The sequence below is a fragment of the Prionailurus viverrinus genome, chromosome B1 (assembly GCF_022837055.1).
Source record: "Prionailurus viverrinus isolate Anna chromosome B1, UM_Priviv_1.0, whole genome shotgun sequence".
NCBI lineage: Eukaryota > Metazoa > Chordata > Mammalia > Carnivora > Felidae > Prionailurus > Prionailurus viverrinus.
This window is the reverse complement of record NC_062564.1, coordinates 25,919,768-25,940,677: the sequence shown is the minus strand read 5'-3', so window position 1 is coordinate 25,940,677 and position 20,910 is coordinate 25,919,768. Positions and strand designations below refer to the sequence as shown.

Sequence of the window (20,910 nt, the reverse complement as noted above, 5' to 3'; positions counted from 1 at the left end):
GGAGAGAGAGAACCCCAAGCAGGCTCTGCGATGTCAGCTCATTGATCCCATGAATCATGAGATCATGACCTGAGCCAAAATTAAGAGTCGGACTCTTAACCGAGTGAGCCACCCAGGTGCCCCAAACTGAATTTTAAAATATATATTATTATGTCACTAAAGTCAGTATGTGTCTATGATAAAAATTCACACGCCAGGGCAAGATATGACAGGCAAAGTCAAAGTCATCAGACGCCTCCTATCCCAGCTCCCACCTTTGACATGCTTTGAGCATATTTTTCTATGTCCTCTCAGAAATTTTTATCCGTAGTTTTAAAATATCATAAACTTCAATTTGACACATTGTTATACTTAATGTATCTTGAAGTCTTTCCAATCAGAACCTCTAAATTTACCTCATTTTTTTAAAATGCTGTATATTTTGTCCTTGTGTGAATTCGTTAAACCCCTCTCTTAACAATGCATATTTAGGTGATTTTCATTACCAGTCTCCAGTAAGATCCCATAACATACTTTGGTGAGATAATTTGGTGAACATATCTGAAAGATAAATTCTTAGAAGAAGAAGGGGCATCTGGGTGGCTCAGTTGGTGAAGGGTCTGACTCTTGATTTCAGCTCAGGTCCTGATCTCAGGGTCATGGGATCGAGTCCCACACTGGATTCGGTGCTGAGTGTGGAGTCTCCTTGGGATTCTCTCTCTCCCCGTCTTTATGCCCCTCCCCCACTTGCACATGCATGCACACGCGCACTCTCTCTCACACACAAAATAAATAAATAAGCTTTAAAAAAAAAAGAAGTGGAATTGATAAGTCAAAACCTATATGCATTTTAAATAGATGTTCCCAAATTATCCCGTAAAATGTCAATTTATGCTTCCATCAACAGCATGTGAAAGTGGTTTGAACTAACTTCTAATTTTACTGTTAATTTGGAAGACAACCCCAAATGATTGTGTTCTCACAGGAGACCTGAAGGCAGGGTTCTGGAGCCACGCTTGGGCTGTTGGCACGGAACGTTTTCCATGGGCCCGTTTTCCAAGCTGAGAGACAGCGCTTCTCCTGTTTTACGTGTAAATCGCATTCACATCTTGATTATTGTTTCTCGGGATGATCAAGTGTTCCGGAGAGGCTCCTCACCAATGCCACGTTTTCCTTCCAGTTGTGGAATGTTGAGAATCTGTTTCCATTTTCAGGCCATGTTTACCTTCTTGAGAGAGCCAGGGTTCCTTCTGAAGGAATACTTCGCTGCCTTTTTTTTTTTTTTTTTTTAACATTTAATGTTGAGCCTGTCTGATTGTGTGATCAAACAAGAGTTTGCACAGTTTTTCTTTGGAGGAAAAAGCTACATGTGAGGCTAGAACATCCCCTCTGCCACCCACCTCATGTCTCCTGGGGTAAGAAGAGTGGGTTTGGCAGAAACCTGAAAGGGTGCCACTTCCTGGGCACCAGTGGCAAGGTGTCCACATAGATGGCTTTCTTTGAACAAGGCCACGGGCTGTAGGAGAGGTTTTTTCCATCTGCTTTGTTCCCTATGCCTTGCAGTTAGTAGGTGCTCAGGAAATATTGACTGACTCAATGGATAACTCTGTACAGCCATTTCCAGCCAATGATCTATATCCTCATTTAAAAAAAAAACAAGATCCATAGAACACTCCATGTTTTTCAAACAAAAGAAAATTCCATTTGCTTTACCTTACCCGCAGTGGGAGAAGAGCCAGACCCAAAAGCTAAGAATTTGGAGCTCGGTGGGGTATCTGCCCTCCGCGCCACATTTGCTCTGGCCGGCTGCTGTCAGAAGGCAGAGCTGTGCACTAAGGGAGCCAAACAGCCTCATTCACACAGCTCAAAACTGGACTGCCCACTTCCTCCATAAGCTTACCTCTCATTTTGGCCGTGGAGAACAATGAAAGTGCCTATTAAAAGCCAGAAAAAAGAGAGGACTCTATAATAAAGAAAACATCACAGTGCTACATTTGAACTTCTGGCCTGCATTTCTGCCTGGGCTGTTTATCCTGACCATTGAAATCCTGATTTCTTGTCTGCTTTCTAAATATAATGGCAGCAAACTAGTATACTTTCTCCTCGGTCTTTTTAAGATCCCACCCAGTGTACCATATGCGATGTGTAGTTTCCCCACCAGAAACGCTTTCTCTTCTCTGAAACACACACTGAAGAGAGACAGAAGTGTTCTTCTCTATGATGGGCTCCGGGCTTTGTATGCAGAATTGGCAATTGGAAGAAAAACTTAGGAACTGGGGTTTGGAGCTCTCTGGCCCTATTAGCACGAAAAGTCATTTAAAAACCTACCAATGATGTAACTACGATGGAGGCAAACTTCCCAGAAAAGTATTTTCCATTCTCACCCTTTTTTACACTCTTAATTGTAAGCCAGAATTTGGAAACAGGGTGATCTAACACCAGCATAAAACCAGGATATATTTGAATTCTTCTCACTGCTGTTGAATCTAAGTCCTGAGAATATGGGCTGTTGGCCAGAGTTTTTCAGCATTTTCTTTAGGCACATTTTTCTGAACCAGTGGTTTGCCTGTGGATTTTGCAACTATTTTAGGTGTCAAGACATATTTTTTCCCTCTTCTTTCTGGCTCTTCTTCTAAATGCAGAGTGTGGTGGCTGCTACAAATACAGTTGACCCTGGGAAAAACAGAGGGGTTGGGTCACCAGCCCCCTCCGCACAGTCAACAATCCACGGCTTTAGTAGCTTCTATTAGAAACGTAACTGATGGGGCGCCTGGGTGGCTCAGTCGGTTAAGTGTCCGACTTCGGCTCAGGTGGTGATCTCGCGGTCCGTGAGTTTGAGCCCCGCGTTCGGCTCTGTGCTGACAGCTCAGAACCGCCTGTTTCAGATTCTGTGTCTCCCTCTCTCTGACCCTGTCTCTGTCAGACCTGTGCTCTGTCTCTCTCTGTCTCAAAAATAAATAAAGGTTAAAAAAAAAATTAAAGAAACGTAACTGCTAATAGTTGACCAGAAGCCTGATAACATAAGCTGATTTTGTACTCTGTGTGTATTATATACTGCGTTCTTACCACAAGGTGAGCTAGAGAAAAGAAAATCATAAGGAAGAGAAAATACCCTTACAGTACTGTATTTATCAGAAAAAAAACAAAACACAAAAACCACCTATAAGCGGACCTACACATTCTGAGCCCACGTTCAAGGGTCAACTGTAGTGAGAATCCAGCTGCTGTGTTACCTCCAGCCATGTTTCGGAGGAAGTGCTCCATGTAAGAGTAAAGAAAACGGTAGAAGCAGAGTGGGGCTTTAGGGGTGCCCTCTGGTCCCATAGAAAGGAGGTACCTCTTGTCCCATGGTGGAGAAATCAGTTTCATTGACAAGGGCCACATGCTGACCCCTTTCAGAGTAGCCCTAAGAATGCGACGGGCTGAGCTGTTACGTGATCCTGAGGTGCCCAGAGGCTATCAGAGTGAAGTTTGGTCTCCTCACCGGCTGTGGTTCCGAATTGAAAGAAACATTTTAAGAAACTAAGTTAAAAAGGACGCCTCAGGTCGGAAGGAGCTGTGCCCGTTACAGAACTAGGCATTTTTTTTTTTTTTTACCTCAGAATCACAATATGTATACATAAGGCCCAATTATATGCGTAAAGTGCACATTTGAGGTGAGCCTCACTTCCCTGGGTGAGGTTTGGGTAACTGTAGCCCTTCCTGCTGGGGACAGGTGGGGTGGGGGAGCCCTCTCAGGCCCTGCTGTCCTCTAATTAGGACGGGCTTTGTGCAGTGATTGTTGGGTGACCAAACACACAGCAGCTAAGAAATAAAGGAGAAGGAACCACACTCCACCTAATACCCAGAACTCCTTGCCAGATTTACCTATAGATCTGATCAAAGCCGCTGACTAACGCAGTTCCCACAGGAAAGCAAGAGAACACCCATTGGATAAAGGAGAAAATCACTTCCTTCCAACTGCCTGAACACACACACAAGTTATTTTTGGTGTGAGAGCAGAACCTCCTGATTCCCTCTGGCGATCTAGGGAATAAGAAGTGTTACAGATTTTTTTTTTTTTTTTTTTTTTTAAATTCCTGCTACCCTTATAGGTTGGAAAGTTAACCAGGGGCAGCTGAGGGAGCTAGAGCGAGAGAAGCAGGAGAGCTATCTGCCTAGAGGTATTTTTATTTGAGGGGCAGCTTTGAGACAAAATGCCTGCTGGAAGAAGTTGAAAATGGAGAGAGTAGCTGAAATTGTGGACTATTCATGCTGGAAGGGACCTTCACTGTGGTACGATCTGGTCAATTTTTAAATGAGGAAACTCAGCCCAGTGAGGGCAACAGCTAGTTAGGGGTTCATCCCGCTGTCCACCCCTAGGTCACAGGGAGAGGCAGAAAAGGACATGTTGCAGGCGTCATGGCCATACAGGGAAGGCAAACCAATAAGAATGGGGAAGTAAGCGCAAGGCTTAAAGAGGCGACTAGCCAAAAAACTGATTTGTCAGAAACTACCCGGGGACTGGGGACTGGAAGGAGTCCTCACTGTCGGCAGGCTGTCCCGGTCACTGGAGGCACTGATTAAAGCATTGACCAGAATGGTGCCTGGGTGGTCAGTCAGCTGAGCGTCCAACTCTTGTTTGGCTCAGCTCATGATCTCACGTTTTATGAGTTCAAGCCCTGCATCGGGCTCTGTGCTGACAGGAGCCTTCTCTCTCTCTCTGCCCCTCCCCTGCGTGTTCTCTCTCTCTCTCTCTCTCTCTCTCTCTCTCTCTTTCTCTCTCTCTCATGCAATAAATAAATAAAGTTCGAAATAGAAGGAGCATTGACCAGAGGCTCTGATCACACTCCCCTGCCTCCCCTCGTCTTCCATCTTCTGCCTGTTGATAACAAATGGAGAATCAGATTGATGGTCGCAGACTTCTGCCGTCCAAAATGCAGAAAAGTCGGGAAATGGACCTGTTTCCACTCAGTCACCCTCTTGCTCATCCCCTGGGTACTTGGTGGCTGAGGCTTAGTGTCCTTTGAGAGCCCCGTATACAAGGGGTCTTATTCCTCCGTTTTGCAGTCCAGCAGCTGGTCATCGGTGCTCCCCGTTCTCTCAGCCTCTGCTAAAGGGAGGATGGAGACGAAATGACTGTGCAGCCCTAGCCTTCATCCGCCCCCACTGCTGACTGCACCCTTGGGAGCAGAAAAGCCTCTTGGGGAGAGTGGGGGGGAACCCATAGACCCCAGGGATCCAGAACCTGCTGCGATCAGGGTCTCCCGTCCTCCGGCTGGCTGGCTCTCGCCAGTCCCCTTTCAGACCGTGAGGGGAAAATACACGGGTGTGTAAAGTTGCCTGGCCCGACTGTGCCGCTGCTGCTTGGTTTATAATCAGTCTGGCCTGGAAGGGTATAAATCCCTCATTCAACCTTGCTGGCAGGCGACCCGCCCGTCATTAGCAATGCAGGGGTGAGGTGGGAGGGAAAACTTAACTGCGATCTTGGAAAACCACTGGGAAGCAAGAGTTTGCCTCCTGCAGATGTGGGAGCGTGAGCAGCATTGTGCTTTCTCCCGGGTCCCATGAGAGCGATAGCGGAGCCAGGGGAGGGAGGTGTCGGTGTGGGGCCCGACCGCCTTGCCGTGTACTAGACAGGAGGCCCCTGCGGTCACTCACGGACACTGCTCTCGTCAGTGAGGCTGGGCCTGGATGTCAGTGGGCAAGGTAAGCCCTGATGACGTGGTCTGTCACCTTGCTCGCGAGAGGAAGCCTCCTCCCTAGGGGATACCCCAAAGTAAGGAGACCCCGTGTTGGTCTGTGGGGCTTGGTGCCCGTGTTTGTTCCTTGGGGGTCCATTCTGGAAGTCCGCACTTTGGTTGGAGAAAGCAGAGGGCAACTCTGTGTGGGCAAAGAAAATCGTTAACTATTCAGGAGCCGCGCCAGAAAGATCATGTGCATCAACACAAAACTAACACTTTGCTTTCCTTTGGGGCCTTTTGCTATTTGCCTGGGACCTATGTGTTTGTTGTAGCTCTTGCGTTCCAGTCATGCTGCTGAGGTGGGGAGAGGCACAGAGGGACACTGCATGCCCTGCTCTTAGGATGACATAGCTCGATGAACTCAGTGAGCGGCAGGTGTCATTAGTGCCTACCTAGGTCCTTGAATGTCAGACCCGTAGTTCGCTTACATTTTAACCCTTGGGATACTAGGATGCATTTTAGGACCTGTGAAGATAGTTAACGCTCCTGTTATTTCCCTAGAAGCTTTTATCAAAATAGTGGGGACATCCTCCAGTCAGTTCTCAGAATGAAAGAAATGAGTTCTATTTCAGTTTGCTGTTTTCTGTCCCCAGTGGCCATGCCTTCTTCCCTGAATATTTTTACCCAAACTCTTATTTCATTGGTTTGAAACCTCCATTTCATACGTTGATACAAAGAGTGAAGTCCAGTCATTGCCCTGTCTAGACTGGCCCTCAGCTCACTGTCTATGACATTTCTGAATGTCCCCATGTTCTGTGCAGTTTGGGGTGGGGGGCTGAGGCCATCCCCGTCCCTCACCCCCGTCAGGTTCAGCATTCACATGCCCCACTCTGGGAACTGGCGTCTAGAAAGGACTTGCTTTCCCTTAAGATCTGTTTGTTCATTTATAAAATCACATACCAGCCCCCCAAGGCAACCAGGGTGTTTTTATTGTTTTTATTGTGGGTCAATTATACTCTCTATAAACCTGACTTTTAAAAAATCCATTCAAAATACGTGTTCAGGTTTGTTGTTGCAGGCATTGTTTGCAAAATATTGGAAACAAGCTAAGTGTCCATCAGGAGGGGACTGGTTAAATAAATCCTGATACTTGCACATGGATGGTATATGATGGGATTGTTATTAAAAAGAATTAGATAGATCTGCACATCTGATGTAAAATATCTCCTTTGTGTAAACGTGTGCATGTGCATTTGTCTGGGTTGTTTGGCAAATCTTCAGAAGGATCCCTGGAAATTGCCAGCGTGGCTTCCTCTGATGAGGGGGACTGGGTGCTAAGGTAGGAGGCTCACTTCAAAGGCGCCGGATACCTTTTTTGCATTTTGAATTGTGTTCATTGTGCATATGTCATCTCTTAGAAATAAATAACAAGTAAAATCAATTTCTGTGACCGCAGGGCCCTGGAACTGAGTGGCGTAGGCCTCTTAGCCTGATTGTTGCTGTTTCTCAATTTCAGGCCCTTCCTCTGAGCCAGCGCACTCCCCCACCAGCAGCGGGAAGAAACTCTTTGCTCCTGTTCCATTTCCTTCGGGCTCCACTGAGGATGTGTCCCCCAGCGGCCCCCTACAGCCCCCGCCTCTCCCCCAGAAGAAGTTAGTGAGCCGAGCGGCCTCTTCGCCTGATGGCTTCTTCTGGACCCAAGGCTCCCCCAAGCCAAGAACAGCAAGTCCCAAGCTGAACCTCAGCCACTCGGAAACCAACGTCTGTGCCCACGAAGAGTCCCACTTCAGCTACTCCTCGAGCCCCGGGAGCCGCCACCATCATATCTTCTCCTCTTCTGAGCCCCTGGAGAAAACTTTCAAAGGCAATGGCCACTGGGTGCCGGCACCAGGGCTGGCGGGCAGCCAGAGCGGCTTCGGGAGCCCCAGCCTCCAGTGCAAAGGGGTCCCCTCGGCCTCCCAGCTGAGCGTGTCCAGCCAGGCCTCCACCGGCAGCACCCAGCTGCAGCTCCACAGCCTCCTGGGCAGCATCAGCAGCAAGGAGGGCACCTATGCCAAGTTGGGGGGCCTCTATGCCCAGTCCCTGGTCCGCCTCGCAGCCAAGTGTGAGGACCTCTTCATGGGCGGCCAGAAAAAGGAGCTGCACTTCAACGAGAATAACTGGTCACTCTTCAAACTGACCTGTAACAGGCCCTGTTGTGACTCGGGGGACGCCATCTATTATTGTGCCACCTGCTCCGAGGACCCTGGCAGCACCTACGCGGTGAAAGTAGGTATCGCCCCACCCCCTGCTCCTATTCTGCAGTGCAACCAGCTGGTCCTGGTTGTGGCAGGACAGCCTTTGGAGCAAGTCCTTTCACCTGTCCGGGCTTCAGGCGCAGGCTTGATGCCTGCGTTTACTGTGAGCACCCGTGCTCACCGATTTCACCCTCAGCCTGACCCGGGACATAAGGTTCCTTATGGTATGATCCAGTCAGAGGGATGGACAATGAAGATACTGTTCTTCAAATGCTAGATAGCTGGAGAGGGAGGTGGACCTAGGCGTGATCTTGAACACAGAGTAACTACATCGATGAAGCATTCAGTATGCAACAGGACTCTCGGGTGCATTAACTACATGACCTCACATCCTCACAGGGCAGATAGGTTTTACAGATGGGGAATCTGAGGCGCAAAATGATTTAGCTGCCCACAGCTGGCGGTGGCGGGTGGCTGCGATGGATCAGAATGCTGCTTTGGCTTGCCTGCTACACCTCTCCTACCATCCTGTCCCTTAAGGGAAATGGAGTTCAGAGAAGTGAAGTGACTAGTTCAAGTAACACAGCTCTTTAATTTTTGCCACCAGCTCAGGGCCATTGCCACCATCCCCCACCGCTCTCTCAAGGTGCAGCTCCCTGCAAGCTGGTCGAGCCGTCTGCACCCACATTCCGTTCCTTCCATGTGGCCTTTTTTCTCATCTTTTGGTGTCCCCTGAATACCTGGCGGTCCTGTAGCTCTTCTATAAATGCAAGCTTTTTCGGGTAGTGAGGAGGGGAACAATGAGCTCTTTTTTTTTTTTTTTTTTTGTGCCATCACCTGTCCCAAGATCTTTTATTTCCAGTCAGAAAAAAATGCAAATACTGATCTAACATGAAATGGCCTGGGGAGGCAGGGTGGTTTCCTGCTTACCAGTGGAGTTTTTAAAAATATGATAATTCGGGACGCCTGGGTGACTCAGTCGGTTAAGCATCCGACTTCAGCTCAGGTCATGATCTCATGGTTTGTGAGTTCGGGCCCCATATCGGGCTCTGCGCTGACGGCTCAGAGCCTGGAGCCTGCTTCGGGTTCTGTGTCTCCCTCTCTCTCTCTCTGCCCCTCCCCCACTCGCACTCTGTCTCTCTGTCTCTCAAAAATAAATAAAAAGTTTTAAAAAAGTTTTTAATATTATGACTATTAACCAAGGAAAATTTCAATGAATTTTGTACTTTGAGATTTTTCTTTTAACAACTTGGTGATAGCACCATAAAAAATAGATTAGTTGGGGCACCTGGGTGGCGCAGTCGGTTAAGCGTCCGACTTCAGCCAGGTCACGATCTCGCGGTCCGTGAGTTCGAGCCCCGCATCAGGCTCTGGGCTGATGGCTCGGAGCCTGGAGCCTGTTTCTGATTCTGTGTCTCCCTCTCTCTCTGCCCCTCCCCCGTTCATGTTCTGTCTCTCTCTGTCCCAAAATAAATAAATAAACGTTGGAAAAAAAATAGATTAGTAACCCCTGATTTATAGGTTCAGGGGGCCATATATAAGTATTTGCTGCCTTACGATGAAAAAACTGGGGGTGAAAAGGCCAGTACGGCTATACGAATACAATCAATTATCCAGAATCAAGGTCCCAAAAGACTAGGGGGGGTTGTGGCTAAGATGGCAAGCACCAGATGGAAGAAAATACAAACATGCTGAACTGAGAGTCTGTCGATTTCTTGAACTTCACTGTCTCTATCAAAACCCATCTTAGTAAGTGATCCTGCTCTGCCACTCCCCAAGCACAGTGAAAAACAAAAAAGAAACAATCCCAGTGTTCCCCTTCCTGTTCGGATGGTGCTGTATCCATCCAGTAGAGGGAAAGTGAGTGCACTCTCCAGTGAGCTGAACTTGAGAAGCCAGGCTTTCTGGTCCTCTTTGTTGGCCCAGATCCAGGGTGTGGACCCAAACAATGAAAGGAATGGAAATGTGAGCTCCTTGAAGCCTGAGGGCTGGAGGTGTCTTACAGGAGGTTCTTTGCTTTTGCTAGCCCCAGGGAACCTGAGGAGGTAATCAGTGAGCCAGCCTTCCCTTGCCCTCCCTGAGGTCAAGGGCATCAGCTACTGTCACCTGGCTCCTGGGGCTGGAACTGGGTTCATTCAGTGCCTCTCCATTTTGAGGAAGGAAGGACCTCGTGGAAGCAGCTTGCTCCCTTCTGCCTTGGGGTGGAAAGTGATGTCATCCTGCTCTGGGAACTAAGGAGCTAGGTGGCCACTGATCAGAACCTTGGGGTAAAGGGTTCTGGTTTTCACATATATTTTTTAGTTTATTTATTTATTTTGAGAGAGAGAGAGAGAGTGACAGAGCACACACGAGAGACAGAGAGCAGGGGAGGGGCAGAGGGAGAGAGAGTTCTCTGCTGTCAGCACAGAGCCCAATGCGGGGCTCGAACTCTCAAACCGTGAGACCATGACCTGAGCCCAAACCAAGAGTGGATACCTAACTGACTGAGCCACCCAGGCGCCTGTGGTTTTTATATTTTTAAGTGATTGTCATGTGCAGCTTGGATCTAGGACCTCCTGGAACAATGAAGAATTAGCCACATTCTCTGAAGAACAATGCAGAAAATCTGGCTTTCCTGGCGGAGGTTAAAAACAAGCATTGTTCCTCATTTCATTAGAAATGTAAGCTATGAGGAAGTGGGGACACGAGGCCCCAGTCCTCTAAGGAAGAGAGTCCCAGGTGTCCTATTTGACTCTGCCGGAGACATGGCAGCCCAAGGACCATCTCTGTAACATATGAAAAGGAAATCTGGAGAAGAGCATCCAGTGTTCAGAATCTGGGGAACAACAATACCGATTCGCAAGTGTGCCTGGCCCCGGTAATTGTGGGGCGGGGGCTCTCGGAACATCGTTTCCCACGTGCAGCTGTTGTACTTCATTAGCGCTGCAGTCTAGACGGAATACAGTCATCTGGAATCCGAGGGACGGAGCGGTCTCCCCGCCCACGCCACCGCTCCGGCGCTGAGCTCATGTCATCTGTGCCTGGTAAGCTCGAGCCTTGCTCGCGAGTCCCCATTAACAAAAGCAGGCTCGCACCTGCTCGCACTAAATGCCAGGCCTTCCGTTTATGGGCTCAGCGCCCTGCAGCAGCCAGGAGATTAAAGCCAGCTCTTGTAGCCCTGCTCCGTGACTATGTGGTGGGGGGGAAAAATCATCAGCTGTGTGTGAGTTTTAGAAGCTGCTTTATTCCTCGGTCAACTAGGATCCAGTTCGGTAATTAGGGACTTGTGTTAAGCCAGCTGGGCCTTCTTTATTTAAAGAACGTGACTTAGCCCAGATTTTTAACCACGAACGAGGCTGTGGCTCCAAAGTTGAAAGTGAGACTTGGCTCAGCAAAACGTTTGAAATTTGAGCTGAACCAAAGGTTTGTGTGGTCTTGCACCAGATCCCAAGCTCAGACTCCCTGAAAATGAAATGGAGGGGGTGAGGGTGGAGGAGCCTCCCTGTCCTCCCCCCTTCCTCTACCCGCACCCACCATCCCACACTGTGAAACGACCGCAGGGGGCACCCCCACCTTTGCACTATACTGACTCTCAGATCGGGGGCAGGGGGGTCCTGACAGAGGACTAGCTCGCCGATTTTAAAATGCATCCAGCCCTGTCCCCATTTATTCTGCTCCTTCATTTACATCTCTGTGCAAACTGTCAGTGGTATTTGCTGGGCCTAGGCCTTTGACACCCTTGAGAAAAGGAATCCTCGGAAACCCTTCCCAGCCCTGGACAGCTGCAGCCCCCAGGTTTGTACAGTAACTGGCAAGCCAGCTCTGGATTGCCTCACCACATGGCTACAGCCAGACCAGCAGAGCGGTCACCATAGCAACCTTCTCCAGCTCACTGTGGGCTAGTCACTGTGTTGAGAGCCACACCTGAGTTGTGTCCCTGGCTGTTCACAGTGGCCCTGGGAGAAAGGACCTATCGCTGCCCGGACTGCAGAGGAGAAAATAGACTGAGATAAATAAGGTGGATCCTCGCTATTTGTGGATTCCGTATTTTTGAATTCACTTGTTAACATTCGTTTGTAACCCCAAATCATAATTTGTGGCCCTTTTGTGGTCCCTGGAAATGCACAGAGTAGGGGGAGACTTGGGTCACCAGACATGTGAATTCCCAGCCAAGGCAGAACAAGGCAAGGCTCTGGCTTCTTGTTTCGGTTCTCCCCTGTCAACAGGTGTCCTTTTTGTGGTCTCTTCGTTGTCTCGTTCTTCACATTTTTGTGCCTTGTGTTGATGATTTCACTGTTGGGATTGACCGAGCTGAGCGCTGAAGTCCTGCCTAGTGGTCATGAGCACAAGAAGGCTGTCATGTGCCTTTGGGGGAGTGTTAGGTGAGCTTCGTTTAGGCGTGAGTTCCAGTGCCATCTGCGGGAGTTCTGTGTTCATGAATCCACAGTATCTACTAATAAGGCGTCTTTAAATAGAAACACACACAAAGCAAGGTTATGTGTTGGCCAGTTGGTAAAAAATGTTACCAACAGACGCTTGCAAGAACTTCGCCCTATATTTCCCCTAGGAGCAGTGGTTCAGTATTTGCTCATTCCGTGTTTGTGGCTACTTAACAGAACTACTGCAAAATAACAAGAATCGATTGTAACTTGCCAGGGTTTGCCGAGTTCGAGTTCGTATTTAAGCCAGGGTCTTTTTCACTTCCACGCCCATACTTTTGACTCCTGGAGATTTCTCCCTTGTACAATCTTGGGCAAATAATTTAACCCCTCGAAGCCTCTGTTTCCTCTTCTGTAGCAGCGTCTACCTCATCCTGTCTCATCGGGTTGTCTGAGATTTAATGAGACACTGTGTGAAAAATGCTTAGTAGGCAGTGCCTCACGTGCAAGAGTTTGGTAGGTGTGTGTTGTGGTGGAGAAGCTCTCACGGGGAAGGGAGTGACCCCGACCTCAGCAATGCGTGGCCCACATAGCCACAGAGGGCACAGCAGACAGTGTCATAAACAGTGGCTGGCATCTATATGCGAGACTACATTTTGAAGGCTACACATTCCCCTTCGTTTAATAGTGTTTCAGAAGACTGCCGTGTAAAAACCAAATACAGTTGGGTGGGCTACAGTGGGGAGTCCACAACAATGCCCTTTAGATGCGTGTTCCAGAATCATTTTTGTTAGTATATTAGGAAGCAATGTCTGGGGGAAAATGCACTTACATTTTACTTCTGTTTTACCTCTGTAATGGAGAGATTACTAATGTGTTGCCTCCCTTCACCCCCTAATTATCATTTTAAAAGTTTCCTCAGAGGCTGGACTCTCTTATTTCAGGTTTCAGGCTGAGAAGAAGGTTTGTATAGCTGCAATCTAAATAAATGCCTGTGAAAAGATGCTTGCAGCAGAACCCCTGAAAACGTCACCTGTTAGCAATGTGGCGCTTTGTAAACGCTGCTGTACTCACTCGCGTGTGGCACCGCGGCAGCCTGAAGGGTTATTTTGGATTGCTCGAGGGATGATATGTTCTAGGCAGATGCGAGGTGCCTTTCTTTGCAGGATTACTACACCGATCCTCACCTTCCTATACCGCATGGCTGAGGATGCACTGTATCCTTTTGAGAGGGGAGACCACAGCCCATCTTCTGTCCCTTTCCTTGTAATTACGGGGAAAATGAGGCCTGACAGAGGGCCATTACGTCTGGCTTGAGCAGCTGCGTGGCAGCCAATAGAGGATTACCATGGCTAAAGATCCTCGGTGGCTGGTGCTGTCTTAATACAAGATGTTGAAGAGGCCGGAGAGCGATGGTCGTGGGGATTCCCCAGAGGAGCTCCAACTCACCTGCTTGTTTATTCCTACAATAATAGGGTGTTCAGAGGGTGCCGTGGGTTGGCATCCCTCGCCCTGGAGAGCCCTCTGTTTTCTCTCTGACTCATCCTCGGAAGGAGGTGCGTGGCTTCCATGTAGCAGCTCCAATAAAACGGCTGGCTCGCCAAGCCGTGCCAGCAACCAACATTGCACCTTTACCTGGATCTGGAAACTAGGGCAGTCTCAGGGAGTTTGGCCACAGCCTAGAAGGACCTGCTTCTGTCCCTGAGATTCCCCAAGAAGGGAGCAAAGCGCCCCAGCGGCCAAACACGTACGCGGTCAGGTGGCCGCTGTAGGGCGCAAGGAATGCGGATTAAGGTTGACTGCCTGTGTAAACGCTTGTCTGGTTTCCTGAGAATTTCTCTAGCACACACTAGGGGCAGACAGATGTGTTCCTACTGATAGGGTGCCACGTTGTCCTGCGGGAGCCCCACTCCTGCTGTATCATGTCGTCATGTTATGTTTAACTCTTAAAGAAATTGCCAAACTGTGTTCCAAAGTGATGGCACCATTTTATACGCCACCAACAATGTAGGAGGGCTCCCATTTCTCTGCATCCTCATGGACACTTGTTACTGTCTGTCATTCTTGTTATAGACATTTGAGTGGGCGTCAAGTGATACCTCACTGTGGCTTTGATTTGCATCTCCCCAGTGACTACTTTAAAAAAAAAAAAAATTTAGTTTTGAGAGAGAGAAAGCACAAGCAGGGGAGGGGCAGAGGGTGGGGGGGTACAGAGGATCTGAGGCAGGCTCTGTGCTGAGAGCAGCGAGCCCGACTCGGGGCTCGAACTCACAAACTGATGGATCATGACCAGAGCCGAAGTCGGACGCTCAGCCGAATGAGCCACCCAGGCACCCCTCCCCAGTGACTACTGTGCTTGTGGCCATTTACGTATTTCTTTGGTAAAATTCCTCTTAATAGAGTTTGTCCACTTTTGATTGGGTAGTTTATCATTCTCTTACTGCGTTGTAAGAGTTTTTTGTTAAATTTTACTTAAAAATTATTCATCAGATAGGTGTTTTGTACATATTTCCTCCAGCCTATGACTTGTCTTTTCCTTTTCTTAATGGTATCTTAGGAATTTTGATAATTACCAACTTTTTTTTCCCTTATGGACCATGCTTTTGGTGTGGCATCTGGGAACTCTTTCCCCAGCCCAAAGTCTCAAACAGTCTGCCCTGGGTTTTCTTCTAAAACGTATATATGGGGCTCTTACACCTAAGTGTGATCCACGTTGAGGCAATTTGTGTGTCTGGTGTAAGGGTTTACTTCTCCTTTTTGCAAGCGGCTATCCGAAATGTCCCAACACCGTTTGTTGAGGATGATGGATTCCACCGTTGACCTGACTTTGCCTTTCGCCCGCAGATCTGCAAGACCCCTGAGCCCAAAGCAGCCCCTTACTGCAGCCCTTCTGTGCCCGTGCACTTCAACATCCAGCAGGACTGCGGCCACTTTGTTGCCTCGGTGCCCTCCAGCATGCTCACCTCTCCTGACGCACCCAAGGACCCTCTGCCTGCACCCCCGTCACACCCGCCTGCCCAGGAGCAGGACTGCGTGGTGGTCATCACCCCCGAGGTGCCCCACCAGACGGCCTCTGACTTTGTGCGGGACTCCGCCTCCAGCCATCAGTCTGAGCCTGAGGTTTACGAGCGGCGCGTGTGCTTCCTGCTCCTGCAGCTTTGCAACGGGCTGGAGCATCTGAAGGAGCACGGGATCATCCACCGGGACCTGTGCCTGGAGAACCTGCTGCTGGTGCACTGCTCCCCCCAGGCCTCCCCCGGCGCCTCTCCCGCCGCCCCATCCCCTTCCCCGGCTGGGGCTCCCGCAGCGTGCCCCTCTGTCTCTCTCGAGGCCGCCGCCGCCCCCGCCCCCGCCCCCGCCCCCGCCTGCCAGGTGGTGCCCAGTGAGAAGTACCTGCCGCGGCTCATCATCAGCAACTTCCTGAAGGCCAAGCAGAAGCCAGGCGGCACCACCAACCTGCAGCAGAAGAAGAGCCAGGCCCGGCTGGCCCCCGAGATCGTGTCTGCCTCGCAGTACCGCAAGTTCGATGAGTTCCAGACGGGCATCCTCATTTATGAGCTGCTCCACCAGCCCAACCCGTTCGAGGTGCGGGCGCGGCTGCGGGAACAGGACTACCGGCAGGAGGACCTGCCCCCGCTGCCCGCGCTGTCCCTCTACTCGCCCGGCCTGCAGCAGCTCGCGCACCTGCTGCTGGAGGCCGACCCCATCAAGCGCATCCGCATCGGCGAGGCCAAGCGGGTGCTGCAGTGCCTGCTGTGGGGGCCGCGGCGGGAGCTGGTGGAGCAGCCGGGCACGTCGGAGGAGGTGCTGTGCGGCACGCTGCACAACTGGATCGACATGAAGCGCGCCCTGATGATGATGAAGTTTGCCGAGCGGGCTGCGGACCGCAGGCGCGGGGTGGAGCTGGAGGACTGGCTGTGCTGCCAGTATCTGGCGGCGGCCGAGCCGGGGGCGCTCCTCCAGTCCCTGAAGCTCCTGCAGCTTCTGTGAGCGCGGCCCCCCAGCCCCGCCCTTCAGCCGCCCGCTCCCCTGCCCGCGCCTCCTCGCCCCCCCCCCCTTGCACCCTGCCTGGCCTTGGGAACATCTGTCTCCCCTGGGAAATGGTACAAACGACTGTCATACTTGGATGTAATATATATATAAAATATCTAAATAAGAAAGACTGCGGCTGTCATTGCCCACGCCGTCCCCCCGCCCCCCGTCCTCAAGTCCTACAGGTTTCTTCCTGCAGTCAGTACACTCCTGGCCCCGCGCCCCGGCCTGGGGACACTTCTGCGGATGCAGTGAAGTCTGGACTCCGACTTCACTACGTCACCATGGGATCACTTTACCCCTTTGTCAAATGGCTGTTAAAAAAAAATCCAGCAGACCTTCACTCAATATTTTTTGGTTTTAAAGTTTATTTTGAAAGAGAAAGCATGAGCGGGGGAGGGGCAGAGAGGGAGAAAGAGAGAGAGAGAGAGAGAGAGAGAGAGAGAGAGAGAGAGAGAATCTCAAGCAGGCTCCACTCTGTGAACACAGAGCAGATGTGGGGCTTGAATTCAGGAACTGTGAGACCATGACCTGAAGGGAAACCAAGAGTCGAGGCTTTGCGGACCTAGCCACCCAGGTGCCCCAACAGACCTTCATTTAAAAAAAAAATGGGGGTTGAGCTCTTTTATCCCCAAGTGTTCACATGTGTTAATATGTTTGGTGGTTAAATTGAATATAAGCCTCTGAGCAGTAGCTCCAAGACCACTTGAGGTGTCCTTGACCTCACACTGCTGGTGAGCTAGAGCAGCGGGCCACTAGGCCCCGGGGCCTGTGGGCATCACTTAACCTCCCCACGCAGCAGTGTCTTAGAATCCAGACTCAACTCCGAGGCCAGCAGAGGTTCAGAATTCAACCCCACCACTCCAAATCCATTTCCAGGTGGCTAAAGCTGGCTGCCATTTGTATCCGTCAGAGGCCTGGCTAAAATGGAATCCACCCCAGATGGTTCAGACGAAGAAACTGTAAGGGTTCCACTTAGGGGTGGAAAGGGTCAAGAGAAAACAGGAGGGACGATGAGGCAAAGCAGGAGCTGAGGTACGCGAACTAACCATCCACCTTCCATTTCCCACCTGCCATCCCCAGGCCGAGCCCATGGGGGGGGGGGGGTGGGGATTGGGTGATACAGTTAATGGGTTCAGCCTCCTGGGGCAGGGAATGGGGAAGGGTGGAGGTGGCGGCCGGTGGCCTGCTGTCACCTGCCTCCACTGTGCTAGGGATCAGCAGCGGCAGGAGGAAACAGGGGTGTTCCTGCTCCCAGACCGTCAATCTCCCTGCCGTCCTAAGCTCCTTCCAGTTTCTGTTTGTAAAACTCATTCATTTAACATGTTTGCTGTCACCTGGTACCCACTGCAGTCGATATTTGTCACCATACCTTTCAACCAGACCTTTCCTCCTCAAACTAGACACACCAAATGTTACTAATTACTCATGCGAAAGGAGACAGCCCCCAAGACCCTTGTATTTCTACCTAAAGCGTGATCTCCCAACTTGTGACCTAACTTCTATAACCTTGTTAATAGTTCTGGACAGTCGTAAAACAAACGCAGAGATCTTCATGGATGTTCTAGAAATCTGGGAATGTGCTTCGTGACCAGGACGGGGAAATCTCTCAGGTCCCCTTCTGCATATTAATTTCACTGCTTTTGGACTACAGGTGAACACATCCCCGTCTCCATGCGTCAGCTGTGAAGACAGTGCCTGAGCAGTGCGTTTGTCGTGTTAACTGTGACTTGAGCACTGAGGAAGGGACAGAATAAACCAGCTTCCAACTTTGTGCAAGAAAGAGTCTTTGAACATGGAAATCATTGTCTTCCCTAGGACCTATCTGTTTTGGGGGGTGACAGCTTGTCAGTTGTTTATTCCTGGGAATTTTCCAGGCACACCCTCCGCCCTCCATTTGCTGTCTTTTGCTTTCTTTCTCACTTAAGTAAATAAGCAATGAGGAGGGAGGAAGCAGACATTCTGCCAAGGGAATGCAGTGCCACTTGGAAACACGTCTCTGGAGGCACATTTTAAATCTTTGTATTAGTGACACCTTTTGTATATGCCACCCACTTTCAGGAAAAAAAAATTGAGATTGTAGAAAAGGTTTTAAAACCAAAATGAACCCCAAAGTAAAGGTGAGAAGAAATTACAGCAGTAAATTCCAATGGAGAGGAATGATAAACATGAAACTTCCTTCTCAGCGGTCCAGCAACCTAGAAAAAGTAGAAAACAGTGGGTTGCAGAATTCTTTGTGTGTAATCTTAGGGGATGGCTCAGTTCATCATGAGGAACAAGCCTTTTCCTAGTGCATGGTTCTGAAGGGAATTTGTCAAGGATTTCCTTGTTTAAAAATATTGGATAATGGCCCCAATAGTGGTGTTATTGGTTTTGGGTTTTTTTTTAAGACATTTTCCTAGACAGGGCAGTTTCTTACATTCACCATGGGTGAAATCCAATTGGTAACATTCAAGCCTATTTTCGTCAGGGTGGTTTTACAGGGTATTTGCTACCCATTCATCTCGATGGGTTGTTGGCCTTTTCCGTCAATGGTAAGTGACTACATACCATTCCATAAATGCCCATGAGTACATATAGTAGGTTGGGCAAACAGCTTTAGCCTCTCTAAATTCAAGGGCTCAATATAACTAGTTGTTTGTTTGTTCCTCAAAATACACCTGCAATGCACAGCTTTATCTCACAGAAAGCTCAAGCACTAAAAAGACGAAGTCCAGAAACAATAGTTTGGACTGAGGTTCAGAAACAAACTGGGGCTTTTGTGAGATGCCAGGCTCCTAACATTTGTTTATTCAATACTCCTGGCATCTGTGGATTCATCTTTTTGCTTTGCTTTAGACCCAATTACTGGTATTTACATCTCCAGATCTTTTTTCTCTCCAGCTCTGAGTCAGGTCGCCCCCGTATACTTTTTGCATTGGTAATCTTGGTTATTAATGGGACCTTTCCCTTTTTCATCCCAAGACGTGGAATCTTTTCTTCTAAACTCTTTCCTGTAGGCGTTATGGAACCGTACATCTAAATTGTCATATCCTTGCCAGAAGCAAGATAACATACTTTAGGGGATTATTTATTTATCATAACACATGGCTCAGATCTCAAAAGACGGGGCCCTGGGGAGCTGTGGTTACCACTCTGTAACACTTCCTGGTTTTCAAGAGCTTGGGGCTGGAGAAAGCTCTTTTGTGATGTGCACATGCACACAAACAATTATAAAGATTCTGAAGAGGGAAGACACATGTCACTTTAATGACTTCTCTGAAATCCATTCTTTAAATATATACAGCCAATAAATGAGGCAGGCCTTTCCCACTTTGCTGAATAGCTATAAATCTTTGAAGATCTAAGGATAAGCTTATTAATCTCATTAAAAGTAGGAGATTTGTAACATAAAATCTGCTTGGCATTTAATAGAGGGTGGTGTGAATGGAATGATTCATTAGAAACCAAAATGTAGCCCAACTGATGTCATTGCTAAAAATAGAAGACAAGTATAAAATGTCTGGGGCAAATTCCATGGGGTGAATATCTTAACAAAATATGCTTCTCTTTTCCGATGCTAATTAATGCAGAGTTAAGGGACAGCCAAGGAGACCTTCTCCAGACTTAAAGATGTCCTGGGAGGACTTATGCTCTGGGAGGTTAGTTAGAAGGTAGCCAGAGGGGTTGTAGGGCTCCAAGAAAGGAGTCTAAATTAGCCCAGAAATGGTATCATTTATTTGGAAAGTATTGGGACTGAACCAGAATTTCCATGATGAATTATAACCTTATTGAGCCCTGGATACTCAGTCTTCTCCGATCCACATCTTTCCTCCTAGGGCTTGACTACATCCATTCCTGGAATGGGGGAAGCAAAGTCAAGTTTACTTAGGAGTCTTCTGCATGCCAACAAGCTAGCTTAGTATTGAACTATACCAGTGAGAATTTGAACATACACTTTTATCCTATGTTATAAATGCTGGGTTCGAATCTTTATAGATCTTTTACCAGAAGTGAGTACAGCTATTTCAAAAACAAAGAAACAACAACAGAAACAATAAAAACCACGGTCCTGAACACTGGATGTGCTCAGACCATGAAAAGTTTGTGTTCTGTATTAGGGACTTCCTAAAGGTTATTCTTCAGACTTCTGACTTACTGCCTCATCGGAGATAATTGGGCATGGAGATAGATTGAGAGAACCAAGCATGGAGATCTAAGGAGGGCAGAGAAGAGAGGAAATGAGAAAGCAAGATTCAGAGACAAATCACCTGCTTTACTACCTGCCTGGAACCAGCCCCAATAACTTCCCACAACCCTAGAAGGGCATTCATGAATCTTAGTTTGCTCAGGCTGCTACAAAAAAAATGGCATAGACTGGGTAGCTTGTAAATAATGGAAACTTATTTCTCATAGTTCTGGAAGCTAGGAAGAACGAGATCAAGGTGCCAATGGATTTGATTCTGAAGAGGATCCACTTCCTAGTCATAGATGGCCATGTTCTTGTGTCCTCACATGGTGGAAAGGGCAAAGGAGCTTCTTGGGATCCCTTTATTAAGGGCACTAGTCCAACTGTGTGAGGCTTCCACACTAATGACCTAAGCACCTCCCAAAGACCCCACCACCTAATCCATCACCTTGAGAATTAGACATCAATGTATG

At 48.8% G+C, this 20,910-nt stretch overlaps 1 protein-coding gene across 4 annotated transcripts in view; it reads left to right on the top strand.

Moving 5' to 3' along the window:
- The window catches only part of PRAG1 (PEAK1 related, kinase-activating pseudokinase 1), a 51,497-nt gene extending 35,104 nt beyond the window's left edge, over positions 1–16,393 (top strand). For all 4 annotated transcript variants that reach the window (XM_047856418.1, XM_047856420.1, XM_047856419.1 and 1 more), the window contains 2 exons: positions 7,159–7,910; positions 15,082–16,393. In XM_047856418.1, the coding sequence (XP_047712374.1) occupies positions 7,159–7,910; positions 15,082–16,227 (1,898 nt within the window). In that variant the 3' untranslated portion in view covers positions 16,228–16,393. The remainder of the gene's footprint in view (positions 1–7,158; positions 7,911–15,081) is intronic.
- The last annotated feature ends 4,517 nt before the right edge of the window (positions 16,394–20,910 follow it).